Source organism: Branchiostoma belcheri, unplaced genomic scaffold (assembly GCF_001625305.1).
Source record: "Branchiostoma belcheri isolate BF01 breed outbred unplaced genomic scaffold, Haploidv18h27 scaffold24, whole genome shotgun sequence".
NCBI lineage: Eukaryota > Metazoa > Chordata > Leptocardii > Amphioxiformes > Branchiostomatidae > Branchiostoma > Branchiostoma belcheri.
In genome coordinates, this window is record NW_017803843.1 from 2,655,376 (window position 1) to 2,670,134 (window position 14,759).

Sequence of the window (14,759 nt, forward strand, 5' to 3'; positions counted from 1 at the left end):
CTGTGTGGCGGTGAGACGGAGAGTTTGCCGATGAAAATGTCTGCAGGATTCTGCCACTCCCACCTGATCAACCGGTACCTGCACAACAGCAGGCCTACCAACCATACGCCTGCACACAAAGTACAAAAACTCAGCAATGGAATTATCAAACTCGCCCAAACTCCCGCAGACCGCAGATGGATGCATTATAAAGAAAAAACAGAGATATTGTGCCTACCTGACGCGGTATAAGGCGAGAATCTTGGGTTAAATTCAGGTCATTTTGGCCCCTCCGATCGTGGTGATGTCATTTCAGAACTCACCTGCAGGTGCGCATGCGCTCTACTGCTCAGCCTCGGTCTGGTACCGATCTTCACTTCCGGGATTGGGAAGGTCAGAAGCGAAGCGTGGGAGGGAACGAGGGAGGAGGGCGTCCAGGAAATATTTCTGCAGGTAAAGACAGTTATAAAAGACGTATGTCGTGAGGTTGGTGTTTTATATTTTATCATGTTTGCACAGGTCCACTTCTGCTGCACTTCCACACGTCTGTGCACTGAAAACGTCACCATACTTTCCCAAATCATGTCATTATGCCATATAATGTGATCAGGTTCAGAGTGGATGCCTAAGCTCCATTGAATCTGATCACAATTTATTTGGCATACTGATATGATTTGCGTTTGCGGAAAGTATGGTGACGTCTTCACATTATATGGCATGCCTATTATCTCGGGTAGGCGGCATGGTAATAACTTGTAACTGTAACTGTACGCACAAAAATGTATAAATTGTAGGTGTTATGCAGTTATTTTTGTTATTTTTTGATTGGAAGGTCTAGTTAACGTTAACGTACTAAGGCCAAGTGCGAGGTGTTTGGTACCATCTGATGAAAAGCCTTCATCTCCAAGCAGACGTAAAGGGGGCTTGTCTAGCTGCTGTTTCATTTGAAGTTCGAAGGTTGCAGCAGCCAGCAACTCCCCAGTTTACCACGCAAACTGTAAATGCAGAGGCTATTGTATTGACAGGATGTTCCTGTGATTAGCAAACACCTAGCAATAAATAACACTAATCCTGACATGCAAAAAATAATACTCCGGGCTTATTCCTGAGCAAGAATAATTAACTGTTGAAAATTATATTAATATTGCACTTCCTGTCAACATTAAACTTGCACTGTTGACAGGATATGACAGGATTGACATTTGGACACCAACTGTATTAAATAGGTCTTAATCCTGAACATACAATGCTTATAATGCCATGTTATTCTCTTCTAGCTCACCAGATGGCACTGGTAAGAGGTTTGGCAGGTCTTCAACAGCAGCTGCAGCATGTGATCTCCATACAAAACACCTGCTGTTCAAGAATGTTCAGGTTTGTCATGCTTCCAAGTTCTCTTCAGTTCAAATTCCTTCCATTCTTGCTAATCCTACTAACAAGTAAGAGTTCCCTGTTCCCTGCCAAATTGATCTCCATGGAGGGGCATATTGCTGGTTCATTGAAGTCCCATGTTCATGTATGAATTCCCCTGTCCGCAGCACCACAGATCCGGCAGCAGCCATCTACAGGATGACTAGACTGCGGGTTGTGGATAACAGCAGTCTGGGGGAGGAGTCAGTCCGGCGAGGCAAGCCGCCGCGCGTCATCCACGTCTACAAGAAAAACAGCATCGGCAAGGTGGGAGACAAAGTTCTGGTGGCCATCATGGGACAGAAGAAAAAGGCCCTCATAGTCGGACACAAAATGGAGGGACCTCGCATGACTCCCAAGTTTGACTCAAACAACATCATCCTGCTGGAGGATTCTGGGAACCCCACCGGCACCAGGATTAAAGTTCCCGTCCCCTCCCTGCTCAGAAAAAAAGCTGCTGACCAATCTAAGGTTCTAGCCATTGCCTCCAGGTTCATCTGAAGGTTTCCGTGACTGCAGAAACATTAACCAGCATCATTCAGTATTTGTTGACTGTGTTGAAGTAAGTTCTGGACTGAGGTAATGCTGGTTAACTGGTTGAAATGTCAAATCCTTCCATCCAAGAGATACTGTAAAATTTTTGGATGTTACTGACTGTAGTTAACTAATGGCTAATATGAGGAAAAATTTGGAAACATTTCCAATAAATGATTAGTTTTCAGAAAAAAAAAGGTTCCACAGATAAAATAGATATTTTGACATCACAGACCTTCTGTCCTTTTTGTGCATTGTTACCAGGAGGTAAGGTTCCCAGATTAATGTGACTAGAGTTCAGAGGGGAGGCAGCAATTACATGTACTAGTATATGAATAATGAACAAGTTCCCAGAGAGTAACCTGGGTGCCATCCTCGTCTCTCTTGTCACTGGCTACCACTGGCAATAACTAAGGAGATTGGCACCTAAGCTAGAGATTGAACTCAACTCCAACTTCTTACCGGCAGTGGTCAAAATACTTTTTTTCAGTGCTCTGCAATATTGCAGAAGAGTCAAAATTTTGTTCTGCAATTTGAAAATACTTTCTGCAAATACACAAGCCTCCATACTACAACCTTCTCAAACCATTAATGTCTTTTGAACATCATATATAGCTTTCTATATCTGTAGCATTACTGGAATTCTTTAGACATGTTAGAGTTTAATCTATCACTCTTTTTAATTTCATCAGTGACACTAAGAGAATGCAGGAGAATTGCAGGTTTATAACCACCAACTATTGATTGATATGCTAATTAGTGAAGACAAAATTTTTGGAAGTCAAATAGGAAACAAAAGATCAGACAAAAAGTCAAGACAAGGATGATGCAAATTAGTGAAGAAGCTCCTGTGTTGCCTGTCCTTGGGACCAGGAGCGGCAAATCCCAAGTGCCTGGATTTTTCCTTCAGCAAAATTGCAGATTGTATAAATTTTTCTTCTGCAATCTTGAAAATCTATCTGCAGATTGCAGACTGCAGACAGGTATTTCGAACACTGTACCGGTATATTGTTGCTTAACAATACAGACTTAACAATACAGTATCCACAAATTAAAGAAGACATGTCATAAATTACCCCAATTTAATTCGTTTGCAACAATACAGGTAATATTGCATCAATGTGCTGGTCTACTCTTGGAACAAAGAGTATATCTACATCGTAGTTTCCTTTTTACAGTATATAATAAGTGTCTAACAGATACCAGTTGGTCTGCTTGTCAAGGAAATCAGCCTCAACACATGCTGGAGGAGGAAGATTATGCAATTTTCTCTTTACAACCAAGGTTTTTCTTGGCATCATCATGCTTCATCTATAGTCTGGGTGCCTGGCTAGTCAGGCTACATAATTTTTCACCTCACTTGTAGCCAAGGTGCAAGGCTGCTCAGGCTACTTCATTTGCACCTACCCTGTAGCCTAGGTGCAAGGATGCTCAGGGTATTGCCAACTGCAATAGCTTTCCACCAACCAACCATCCAATCAGATATTGCCTTAGAAATCACATTGCAGACCAAGTAGCAAAACAGAGAAGCTACAATCCGTCTACAGACACTGCTTCGATTTTCAGTGACCTACCCTATGTTTGACATAGATGTACATCTATACAACAACAGAACTGCAACAAACTAGAAGGCAGGCTAAAATCAAAAGCACCGAGACTTTCTTACCAAAGCTGCTTCTGACTTCTTTCAGCACTTTTGGCTTCGTAGTACGTGAAATCTTCAGAATACATGTCCCAGGACTATGCAATGTTTTAGTTAGTACCATGATTGCTGTCAATACTTGACACTGATCAGAACAGTTGCACAACAAAAAGTAAATTAACTAACTACCACATTGTAACTTTGGTATGTGTCATCAAGCTGATTAAAGTGTTACTACAGTTGCACTAGCTTGTAAAGTATCACAGATCCATGGTTATATGCCTTGTAGCAGATGTACTGTAGGCATACTGTAAGTTTCAGAATAAAAATTCCCGGCAAGTTGGTATAGATTTAATCTAAGCTCATGTTACTAACATTCAAATCCCTGTCATGCACTCTGCCCTCCTGAGATCCTAGTGTTTCTGTACTCGCTTCAGTTTCCTCAGGTTCTGAGTCTTCCTTGTCAGGTATTTTCTGTGCATGGTCCCTGTGTGCCTCCTGTATAGGTGCGCTGTAGGACCTCTGCAGCAGTGCTGCCTTGTTGTGCGGCCCGGCAGCGAGCGGCCGGCTGCTGGCACTGCTGCTCCGGGTGAAGCTAACTCCTCGGCTCAGGTTGATTCGGTTCTGAGCCTGGTTGTAGGTCATCTCCTGACCGGGGGCATCTGCCTGTGAGACTGTTGGTGCTATCTGTTCCACCCGGAGGTGTGGGGTTGTGCCATCTGTGATCACACCACGTTGCTGTTCCACCCGGACATGTGGCGCTGGCCCGTCAGCAATCACAGCACGCTGTTGTTCCCTCATCATGTCAATAATCTGCAAAACCTGAACAAGGTTTATTCATTTACTTGTTGTACATACAACATGTACTTTGTTTTGTAATATGTAATATGTTCTTAATGTGGGGCAGGGTACCGGTATCATCTATTTAGGTGGTACAACTGCCTTTGGGCATAACACACAAGCTCAACAGTGTTGGCACATGTGTTGTTGCAATCCAAATAAAGTCACAAAGAAAGAATCTCTGAATGAAAGCTCATCTGTGTTGGTAGAATACATAGTTAAAGAGTTTGACTTGTTCCAACACAATAAGGAGAACTCACCATAAATTTTCGGCTGATCCCGTCAACCTTCGTCAGATTTGTGATGCAATCGCTGACTTTCCGGAAGTCGGAAACGTGATGACGTCAGGAGATACCGTCTTCCCGCCACTTTTGATGCACTCCTGACGTCATCACGTTTCCGACTTCCGGAAAGTCAGCGATTGCATCACAAATCTGACGAAGGTTGACGGGATCAGCCGAAAATTTATGGTGAGTTCTCCTTATTGTGTTGGAACAAGTCAAACTCTTTAACTAAGAAAGAATCTCATTAGTCACCTGTTCAAACTTGGCCCCTACAACCCAATGCCTTCCATCCTTTTCTCTCATGCAGGTTTGTGTCTCCAGTGTATGGTGTTGATAGCATGAGGTTACAGGTTACCTAACCCTTACCCCTAACCTATGTCCCCATGTACCTGCTGGCGCGTGTCCTCCATGCAGGTTTGCGTCTCCAGCGGGAGGGTGATGGTGTTGACGGTGCGAGGCTGGAGGCTGAAGATGAAGGGGATGTTGATGCTGTACCCGGCCAGCATGATCATCAGCAGAAGCGACATCAGCATCACAGCCAGGAAGGCGAAGGGCCACAGCTGCGGGGGGAGGTCGTGGAAAACTCCCTCAAAAAACTTGCTGAAGGAACGACCAATGTGCTCCATGGGCTCCAGGAAGAACTTGGTAAGTGTCACGGCAAAGGCCTGGAGAGAGCAAGATAGTCAGATAAACAACCAGCCAACAACAGTAGTCCTGCATGCTGGCATGTTATTCCAAGAGTTACAACAATGTACTACTGAAGAACGCAGGTGGAGTAACAATTAACCAGAATAAATTTATGAGAACAGATTGTACAATCCAGATTCAATCAGCTCATACAGTTTGTTTACCAGGCTCCAAACACACTGATTTTGTGTGTTTATAGCTTAGACCTACCTTTGTTGGTGTCACCTCCCAGAAAGCATCCACCACCAGGGCTTCATGGTACTTGGCACACTTGTCTTCCTGAAGTGTGAAGGTTGAGACTGCCCACTCTAGGTAAAGCAGAGGCAATGTGAGTTCAAATGTGGACAGGGATATATATGTATAAGAAAATGCCATTAGCTATTTTGATGGGTACAGTTATGTAATGGGGAATAATTCTTTAGATCCCATCAAAAGGATTGTGATCATTTCAGATTGATAGCAAGTCAGATCAATGAATTTGAACTCTTGACCTGTTACTTATTTCTGAACTATTCACACTACTGGCATGTGTGGGGGCCACCATGGACCACAAAAACAGCATGCCAGCAGGAATAAACAAGACTACAGGATTGATGGCAAGCTGGTGACTTGTATCGCTCTCATGACGTTGAACGTATTGTAAGATCTTACCATACATTCCCTGAAATGCTGTTCTTTCAGCTGTTCTGCACTCCCGAGGCATCTCCTTGGAAATTTCACGCTGTTTCTTAGCAATAGCTCTCTGAGGAAAGCCAAAGATTACCTAGTAGTTTGGATCAACTTGGATTCTTCAACCACACTCCAAAAATCATAATCTATCCACAGATTCTTCAAGAATAGCGTCAACAAATCAATCGAAAACACCGAAAACATGGTGGAGATTACAACAACATGTAAGGAGTCCATTTAGCTCAAACAGTGGCTACTCTTCTTGAGGTGCAGTAAAGAAGGGGAAAGGGATGTAAGATTCAGCCTCACAGTCTAATACTGACCTTATATTCATGCATCCAGGTCCAGCCGACACTGATAAGGAAGCCGAGAAGGAACAGCCTGAGGAACTGTTTCCTCCAGGACACGTGGCTCCAGATCTCTAGCGACACCAGGCACAGGACCAGCAACACTGCTATAATGGCCTGTCAACACAAAGACGAACTGTTACCTACAACACAATAATCAGTCATGTGGAGTCTCCAGCAACACAAGCATGGTAATAATGGCCTGTTTGAAGACATACATTCCCATCTATACACATAACAGTAGTCATATATTTGCCCCAAAGTGTAAAATATTGGATTGGCAACATGTCCATTATCATTTGTTTGAAGAAAGTTTGACCATGATTCCATCAATACATTATCATATGTTTATATTTTACATAATTATCATCTGAAGTTATTGGTTGATGCGATTTCAGTAAGTCACCTGCAGCAAGATCTGGAGCTCCAGTCCAGTGTAGTCTTCAAGTCTTTTCTGCCACCTGTTCACCTTAGGTTGTGAGCTGGACACACCTGGAAATAGGAAACAAATATAGGCCAAACAACCATTTTATGGATGACATCCTTTTTGAGGCTTCACCTCTGTGAATGTGAAAATATCTGTCTATGTTCTTAGATTAGTTAGAGAAAAATGGCAACCTAGTCTTAAATCAGCCAAATTCAGGCTGGACCTTCTATGACACACATCACAAAGATAAACCTACCAAGAAATTGACATACATGTATGTTCAACACAATTACCATCATTAATCATGATTTATGTCAACATCAAAGCTATAGTCTAGTAGCGTGTTGGGAGAGAGATCACCTGTTATAAGTGTCTCAAAGACTTGCATGGTGTCTTGCAGGCTGCCTTGGCCCTTGCTGAACTTCTTCAACAGAAGCCAGTTGCCAGCAGTCACTGTCATGTGTACATCATAGTCAACCGACTCTATCTCATGCATGTCACCTGTAGGCTGTAAAACATGACAAGAATAGATCCTTTACAGCTTGTACATGTCCCATACATGTATGGAAACACTGGAAATGACATAGAAAACACTATCCCTGCAGACACCTATCAATAGTTATTCACCAGATGTCCCACATGAGAATCCTGCATGTGTGTAGGTTATGCCTCAGATGTGTAGGAAGTTTAAAACTCTGTCTTGCTTTGGGTTTTTTGACCTCAGTTATCCTGAAGAAGACTGGAGAAATGGTCGAAAGTTTGATGAGTCTAGTCTTTTCTGTTGAAATGAAGTAAAATCTCTTTCCATCACATCCTGACACCCCATACAGACCATCTTACCTCCTTCACATCTCCCAGCTGTTTCAGAAGCCCACGAACAAACCTCCTGACATATGGAGCCTCTGGGCTGCCTTTCTCCTGTTTAGGGCTCTGCTGATCTGACTGGCAGGTTTGCTCTGCTGTCTGCAGCCGCACCTGGCACATCTGCAGCTGGTTCTGTAGCTGCTGCTGTACTTTCAGCTGTGCATCACATGCTTCAGGTGCTCCCAATGACTCCTGCTTCTCTGATGAACATGGCTGAAGTGACAAACCAAGACATGAGACATGTTAGACTAGTTTGAACTATACCCATGTTAACTGAGAGTAGTTGTTAACATGAGTCGATGATGTCTCCTCCTGGACATTATGACAGCCTGAATCAGTTTAGTTCTAACCTGACTGATGGTCAACTCAACAAGTCTGTACTTGGTGTCGTACAGCTGCACATTAAGCCTGCATAGGGATCTGGATTAGCCAGACCAAAGCGGAGTAACCCTTACTCTTTCCCAGATTTATTCATTAATAATTATTTCATCATATATAAAGCGGCAGGGTAGCCCATTCAGCTTGTAGGAGCTGATTTGTACAGGGGCCCAGCATACATTTGCACAAGATCTACATTTAATCAAGCAACAATATGTAGACAAGATCTCCAACACTCTTTGCAACAAGTGTGTCAGTTCTAAATAGGCACCTGTTCATTCTCACCTGGGTCAAGGTGTTTAGAATTACATTGTACTACTACTTGTTCTCTTGATCCATAGAGAAAGGACCATATCAATACATCCTGCATGGGGCCCTCTTCAACTAAGATGTGACAAGTGTAAGTGGATAACTTGACATATGAATCTGCATAGAAAAATTATACTCTCAGTACCTCCAAATTTGAAGTGTAACGTTATACCTTGGTTATACTGAAGGACGGTCATGTCAGTCTAGCTGACATTAATACGGATACAGACATCAGTGCTGCCATCCTTCACAACCACCTGATCATCCCATGCTTCCTAATTTATCTCCGTGTGACAGTTTCCCTAAACCGCACAAGCTGGACATGTAGGCGGGGCACTGCGGGACAGGTCACGGGGAGCTGGTACCCTTCCTACGCTTCACATCAGGCCTGAGCGGAAATCATTCATTCCCCCTGTATAGCCAGACTTGCTTTATAATGAAATTATATCCATTTAAATTTGGGACAACGGATCGTAAACACGACTATCTCCCGTGCTACTGACCTGGTCACGTTGGTTCTTCATGGTGCCCGTGTCCGTGTCGTAATTCAGCATGTCCCCCAGGATCTACCCAGTTCTCCACGTCCGGCAAGTGAAAGTCTGGGTCCTGGCAACGTCCATGACAGAGGACGACGGCCCAAATCACCGTCTGTGCGAAAAAACGGAGCATTTTCCTCATGCAGCAGAGAGAATTATAATACTTGTAACGCTGACACTTCCAGATGCAGAGCTGACTTCCGGAAATGACCTGGATTGTTCCAATAGGATACCTTCTTGGGGGGGTGCTTTCTACATCGCTTTAATTTCGTTACACTATCGGACATGATTGAAACACATTCATCACATGGTTCTCTACAAAGAGGATCTATTAATGTATTAAAAATGTGTTGATCGTCAAGTTACGTGGAAACAAAGCCACGGAAACGATTAAATGCCTGGACATACAAGCTGGAGGTCCTTGTCGGACGGGTTTACTCGAGCTCGAGCGCAAATTGGTTGGGTTATTGGTTCACTTCATACGAAAGGTGACAAAATGGTGAGAAGAGTATTACAGGCCCGTTTATAAAAGAGTAGAGGGAATGCTTTCACATGGTAGGAACTGCTTGGGGCGCTTTCCATTTACTAGTATGACGTGTAATGTGAGGCTACAAATCAAATTGGTCGGCAGGTGGCGCAGTTGAACTTGGTAGCTCACTCAGTCATCGTCAGCTAACGTTTATGTACACTCGTCAGGGCAGCCAGGTGGATATTAAAAGGCAGCTCACTCACTCATGTAACATGTAACGTTATAGCCTGAGATATCACATCGCGTTTCGTACACTCTTCAGGGCAGCCAGGTGGGTGAAATCTGATGATAACTAATAATACATACCTTTGTCAGAAGGTTTAATATCATATGGTTTTGACATTGCTTATGTGTGGTTGTGTATGTAACGTTAACTGTTAACGTTTATTCCTGTGTCTGTGCATCTGTATGTGGTTCAGCTTGATAAGTCAAGCTTTGAGTGGATTGTCATGCACTAGTTTGGGGGTCTTCAGAGGATGTCATCCATAAAATTAAGTCTGCATGGCCTTACTTTCACTGATCAATAGACAAGAGCTTGCCGATGCGTTAACTAAGGGTTAATGACCCACTCCGAGGTGAATATGGTGTGATAAAGCGGGTTGGTGGAAAAAGGAGTCCAGTCCGGTTGGCAGAAAAAGCAGTCCAGTCCAATTTGGGGGGTGGAAAAAAGCAGTCTGATGGTTTTTGTGTGTAGTAGCGCCCCCTTGCAAAATACGATATAAGTACAAGCAGTCTGGTGTGTTACCGCATGTCATGGTGTCAAACGCACTCATTGAATACATCTATGCAAATGTCGACAACTGCTTGCGATACTTATGTAAGTAATAAGAGGCGGAGCGTTAGCTAATTAGGGGTGTGTGGTGGGGTTTTGCGTTTGATGCGGATCGTGAGTGGAGCGATACTCAAGACTGCGCGGCTGCGACTATATGCAATAGTATATATTATGCAATTGGGTTAAATACGGTACATTGGGTGTCATTATTTTCTGCATTGAAATTCTACAATGAAAAACGGAAAAGTTATATAAAATTACAAGCAAGGTTATGTCCTCCAGCAGCTGGGGTAGTCAGTTCAGTTCAGGTCCTCTTCGTGAAACGAGATTACAATTAGCTGCTGCTCAGCCTCTCATTATTACGTAAATATCACAGGCAGTTGTCAGTATTTGCATAGCTGTATCCAATGAGTGCGCTAGTATACCTCAAGTATGAAATTCCAGGCAGTTAACATCATGGAATTAGAACATTTTCTCATTAATTAGAACATTTAGTATGCAAATTAAGTCTTCACAGAATCAATTTCTTCCTGTGTTTCTCTCATTCTTAATTACATATGTCACAAGCTTGAATAGTCCTATCATGGAATACAGCTGATTTGTAGAATTTCCTCAAAAACTATGCAAATTACATCCATATTTGCATAATTGTCACATAATTATGTCAAGCATCACTAAAGCTACCTACGTACCAAAAATCATGATGATCCGTATCCTCTTTTGAACATTAATGCCACTGCAGTTCTGGAGCAAGCAGTTAGGGGGCCCAAACTCATGCAATTTCTGCCCCAGCGCAAATTTCGTTATGAATAAACAAATTCTGATGCACATGGCTTATTTCATTAACATTAGATTTTATAGCAAACTGATGGCATCTATAGAGGTGAACCCTCCAACTGGCCTGATGTCTGAAAAGGTGGACATCCAAATCACTGGACTGGAAAAGCAGCAGCTGGTTACACTCACTGCTACGGTACAATATTCCAGGTATGACTGCAGTCACTATTCTAGGTATTAGGCAATGCGTGATGGGTTCTATAACATTGCTAGAGGTGTAGCTCTTTCCAAACACATCCCATTGGAGAACTGCAATGAGATTCAAATTCTTGGCTGTGTCAGTGTGTGGTTCATAAACTTACATGGCATCCAACATTGTGATTAAGCTTGGTGCATTCTGATACATAACATAGATAGCTGTTACATGTATTTTCTATATGGTAGAGAAGGAACTGCATAACAATTTTATTATTATAATTTTATATATCATTTTTTATATATATTATTATATAATTATCACAAAGTATTATACAATGAAGGTAATAACAAATCTTTGTATTCCTGAGGAATGCACAGTTCCAATCCCATGCCCACTACATAGCAGACAGTTCAGGAAGCGTGGTGTGTAGCAGACAGGAGGCAGTTGGAGGGACGTTCTCAGGTCCGATTCTGTATTCCCTCATTAGCATTTGAAGAGTTCAGTTTATGACAATCTGTTTTGGTGACGTTTTCTAATGTTTTACCCTTTAAACCCCCAAAAATCTACTTGTAACTCTAATTACTGATTTAAACAGAGTGGTATCAGTAAATCATTATGGCTGTATTAACTGATATGGCAGTTACATTACATCATTATACTTTTACAATGTACAAGTGACCTGACATTTTCACTCAAAGAAAATTAACACTTGGGAGATGAACATGAGCAACAAAGTAGCATTTTCAATCCATTGTGTTGACACCTGAGTCTGTGTTGCCCAGGGGTGGAGCAGATGGGCCTGTTGTGGAGCGTGCAGCCTCTGCCAGGTCAGCAGGTGAAACGCATGATTCCCAAGGACGTCACCAAACCACTGGACGTGCAACTGTATGTGTACGATGGACACATCAACACTTCAAGTCAACAAGACAGGGGGACAGAGACTAGAGCCTGCTGTGTGGTGGAGAGGAGGTTTATGAAAGATGGCGCCAGGAGGATTGTTGTGCGGCAGGGCCGAGTGAGAGGTGTTCTGTTCCTCCCTGAAGGTCACTTACATCTCTACTCTGACAATGCTCATGTTTTGTTGTCAAGTTGGGATGAATGCAACTTTATTTTCTAAACTCAGTTGACCTTCAATATAATAGGCTTTCTTGGGAGAATTTGTAAGTGTTTGGGATAGCTCAAGACATTGTCCAACATTTGTCATAATTCATGGGTTGGAGCTTGATTAAATTTTTCAACTAATCTGGTTGATTTTTTGTTGGTTTTTATCTTCCAGGGGAAGGTCCTTTCCCTGGTGTGGTTGACATGTACGGCAGTGGTGCTAACTTTGAGCACCGTTCTGCCTTGCTGTGCTCTCAGGGCTTCGCTGCTTTCAGACTCATGTACTGTAACTTTGACGACCTGCCCAAAGCAGAAACCCACCTTGATTCTGAGTATTTTACTGTAAGACACATCTTGATACCTGTACTCCCATTGCACTGCTTAAACATCGAACCATGCTGTAGCTGGCCTGGCTTAGATTTGTACACTGTAGACAGGACATACAGTATTATGTAATAAAAAAAAAAACTACCCTTCTCTAATAACATCCCAAAACCCACACATTACAGAAAACTTCAAAAGTGTGATTCTTTGTCTGCCTGTATCTGAAAATAAGGAAAACCAGTAGCTTAAGGGGTTGTTGGAAAAAGGAGTCCAGTCCTATTGGCGGAAAAAGCAGTCCAGTCCGATTTTGGGATGGAAAAAGCAGTCCGGTGGTTTCTACGAAATTCTACGAAAGACCATAGGCACAGTTTTTTCTTTTGTTGTGTACTTCTAGTTTCTATGGGTACGTTCGAGTGTCTATGAGTACTTCGGGTCACTATGAGTACTTAGAGTTTCTATGGGTACTTAGAGTTTCTATGAGTACTTTAATAGGGTTTGTATGGGAACTTAGAGTTTCTATGAGTACTTAGAGTTTGTATGGGAACTTACAGTTTGTAACAGCCTCCGGATTATTACTTACAAATAAGTAATAATAATTAGTCAAAAGATGAAGCGGTCAACTGACGAGATTTCCAGTGCCAATCCTGCTTGCATGTAAATAGCCTGAATAAATCGCTTTACGGTTGCCGGCCGCCCAACATCCAGATGGCCCCTGCTAAAGCCGCGTATGGCTGACTTTGCATTACACCGACAAGCATGTAAGTACCGGAAGTACAATTGTAAGAAAGAATCCCTTAATAATTAACTTTTGTTTATTGTGGATAGGTGACCTGTATGTATAGAAACTACTTTTCGGTGGTCCCAAGAGGTATAAATCGGTTGTCTGCTATTCCTCACCCAAGGCTGCCTGAATTACGGGTTAAGGAGGCATATAGTGAGTCACATATATGCTAATTCAAGTTCCCATACAAACTCTAAGTAGTCACAGAAACTCTAAGTACCCATAGAAACTCTAAGTATTCATAGAAACTCGAAGTACCCATAGAAACTAGCAGTACACACACAAGAAAAAATTGTACCTATGGTCTTTCGTAGAATTTTGCAGAAACCACCGGACTGCTTTTTCCACCCCCAAATCAGACTGGACTGCTTTTTCCGCCAATCGGACTGGACTCCTTTTTCCAACAACCGTAGTTCGAGTTTTTATAGTACTGTTCTAGTCAAGTCATGGACCACTATTTATACAAATGTACTTTTTTCATTACATGTTGTTTTTGTACTTGCAATTAGCTCAGGCAAGACATAGTAATAAACAATTTATCATTTATCATCAGTTACCCCAGGCAAGATGTGTTGATAAACAATGTATCATTTATTATAGTAAACTGCAAATAAATACAAATGCAGTCCAACAGAGCATAACTTATAATGCAGATGAACTTGATCATGACTGTGCTAACTTGACTAACATGACTGTTGATCATGTATCATGACCATGACTGTCCTGTGGCTTACCTGGCTGCAGGATGCTGTGGAGTGGTTCAGCAGTCATCCCCTGGTGCAGCCTGGAGGGGTGGGGTTGATTGGTACATCAACAGGGGGAGCACTGGCACTCATCATGGGCACTCTTACAAACAAGGTACGTCTTCCTGTATCCCATTTAAAGATTATTCCTGTGTCTAATGTACAGATTATTCCTGTGTCCCATGTACAGATTATCTCTATAACATTACATCTTCCTGTTTCACATGTACAGATAAATGCCATTGTGTGGCTGAACGGTTTCACTGCCATTCCCTTCTCAACCCAGTTCAACTACAAGGGTCAAATACTTCCCACCATTGGGTAAGCACAATCATAATGATTTTGTCCTCAGTATGCATTCTCCTGCAAACCCTATGAGTTGTATCCCTACAAACAATAAGAAAATTCAGTTCCTTTGTGCAACCTGACAAGATACTTTCAGTGAAAGTCCTCTGAATTGTTACAGATGTGACACGTCAAGGGTGAGATATACAGAGGAAGGCCACCTGAACGTGATGGACATGATGGATGATCCCACTCTGGAGCCAGAGAAGTGCATACAGGTGAGCAGATTTAATAACTACAGCAACAGTGAAGCTCTAGTGCCAGAGAATGCATACAGACTCT

The 14,759-nt window shown here is 42.5% G+C and overlaps 3 protein-coding genes across 7 annotated transcripts in view; 2 read left to right on the plus strand and 1 right to left on the minus strand.

The window, feature by feature from the left end:
• The window catches only part of LOC109470979 (39S ribosomal protein L14, mitochondrial-like), a 4,042-nt gene extending 1,887 nt beyond the window's left edge, over positions 1–2,155 (plus strand). For 3 of the 5 annotated variants that reach the window (XM_019770095.1, XM_019770097.1, XM_019770098.1), the window contains exons 2-3: positions 1,257–1,353; positions 1,518–2,155. In XM_019770095.1, coding sequence (XP_019625654.1) covers positions 1,265–1,353; positions 1,518–1,890 — 462 coding nt within the window. In that variant the 5' untranslated portion in view covers positions 1,257–1,264 and the 3' untranslated portion in view covers positions 1,891–2,155. Of the gene's footprint in view, positions 1–299; positions 466–1,256; positions 1,354–1,517 lie in introns of those variants that run through there. The other 2 variants (XM_019770094.1, XM_019770096.1) reach the window with 2 other exon arrangements.
• Positions 2,156–2,991: 836 nt separating this feature from the next.
• Positions 2,992–9,344, minus strand: LOC109470972 (chloride channel CLIC-like protein 1). Its single transcript, XM_019770085.1, is given in 10 exon segments — positions 2,992–4,387; positions 5,079–5,354; positions 5,587–5,684; positions 6,028–6,118; positions 6,369–6,509; positions 6,799–6,884; positions 7,180–7,327; positions 7,660–7,896; positions 8,874–8,930; positions 8,932–9,344. Coding segments are annotated over 10 exon segments (1,722 nt in total). The 5' UTR covers positions 9,049–9,344; the 3' UTR covers positions 2,992–3,916.
• A 1,715-nt stretch (positions 9,345–11,059) lies between these two features.
• Positions 11,060–14,759, plus strand: part of LOC109470982 (acyl-coenzyme A thioesterase 1-like) — a 5,034-nt gene continuing 1,334 nt past the window's right edge. The window contains exons 1-5 of the mRNA XM_019770102.1: positions 11,060–11,194; positions 11,551–11,645; positions 11,966–12,226; positions 12,460–12,626; positions 14,134–14,247. Coding sequence (XP_019625661.1) covers positions 11,076–11,194; positions 11,551–11,645; positions 11,966–12,226; positions 12,460–12,626; positions 14,134–14,247 — 756 coding nt within the window. The 5' untranslated portion in view covers positions 11,060–11,075. The remainder of the gene's footprint in view (positions 11,195–11,550; positions 11,646–11,965; positions 12,227–12,459; positions 12,627–14,133; positions 14,248–14,759) is intronic.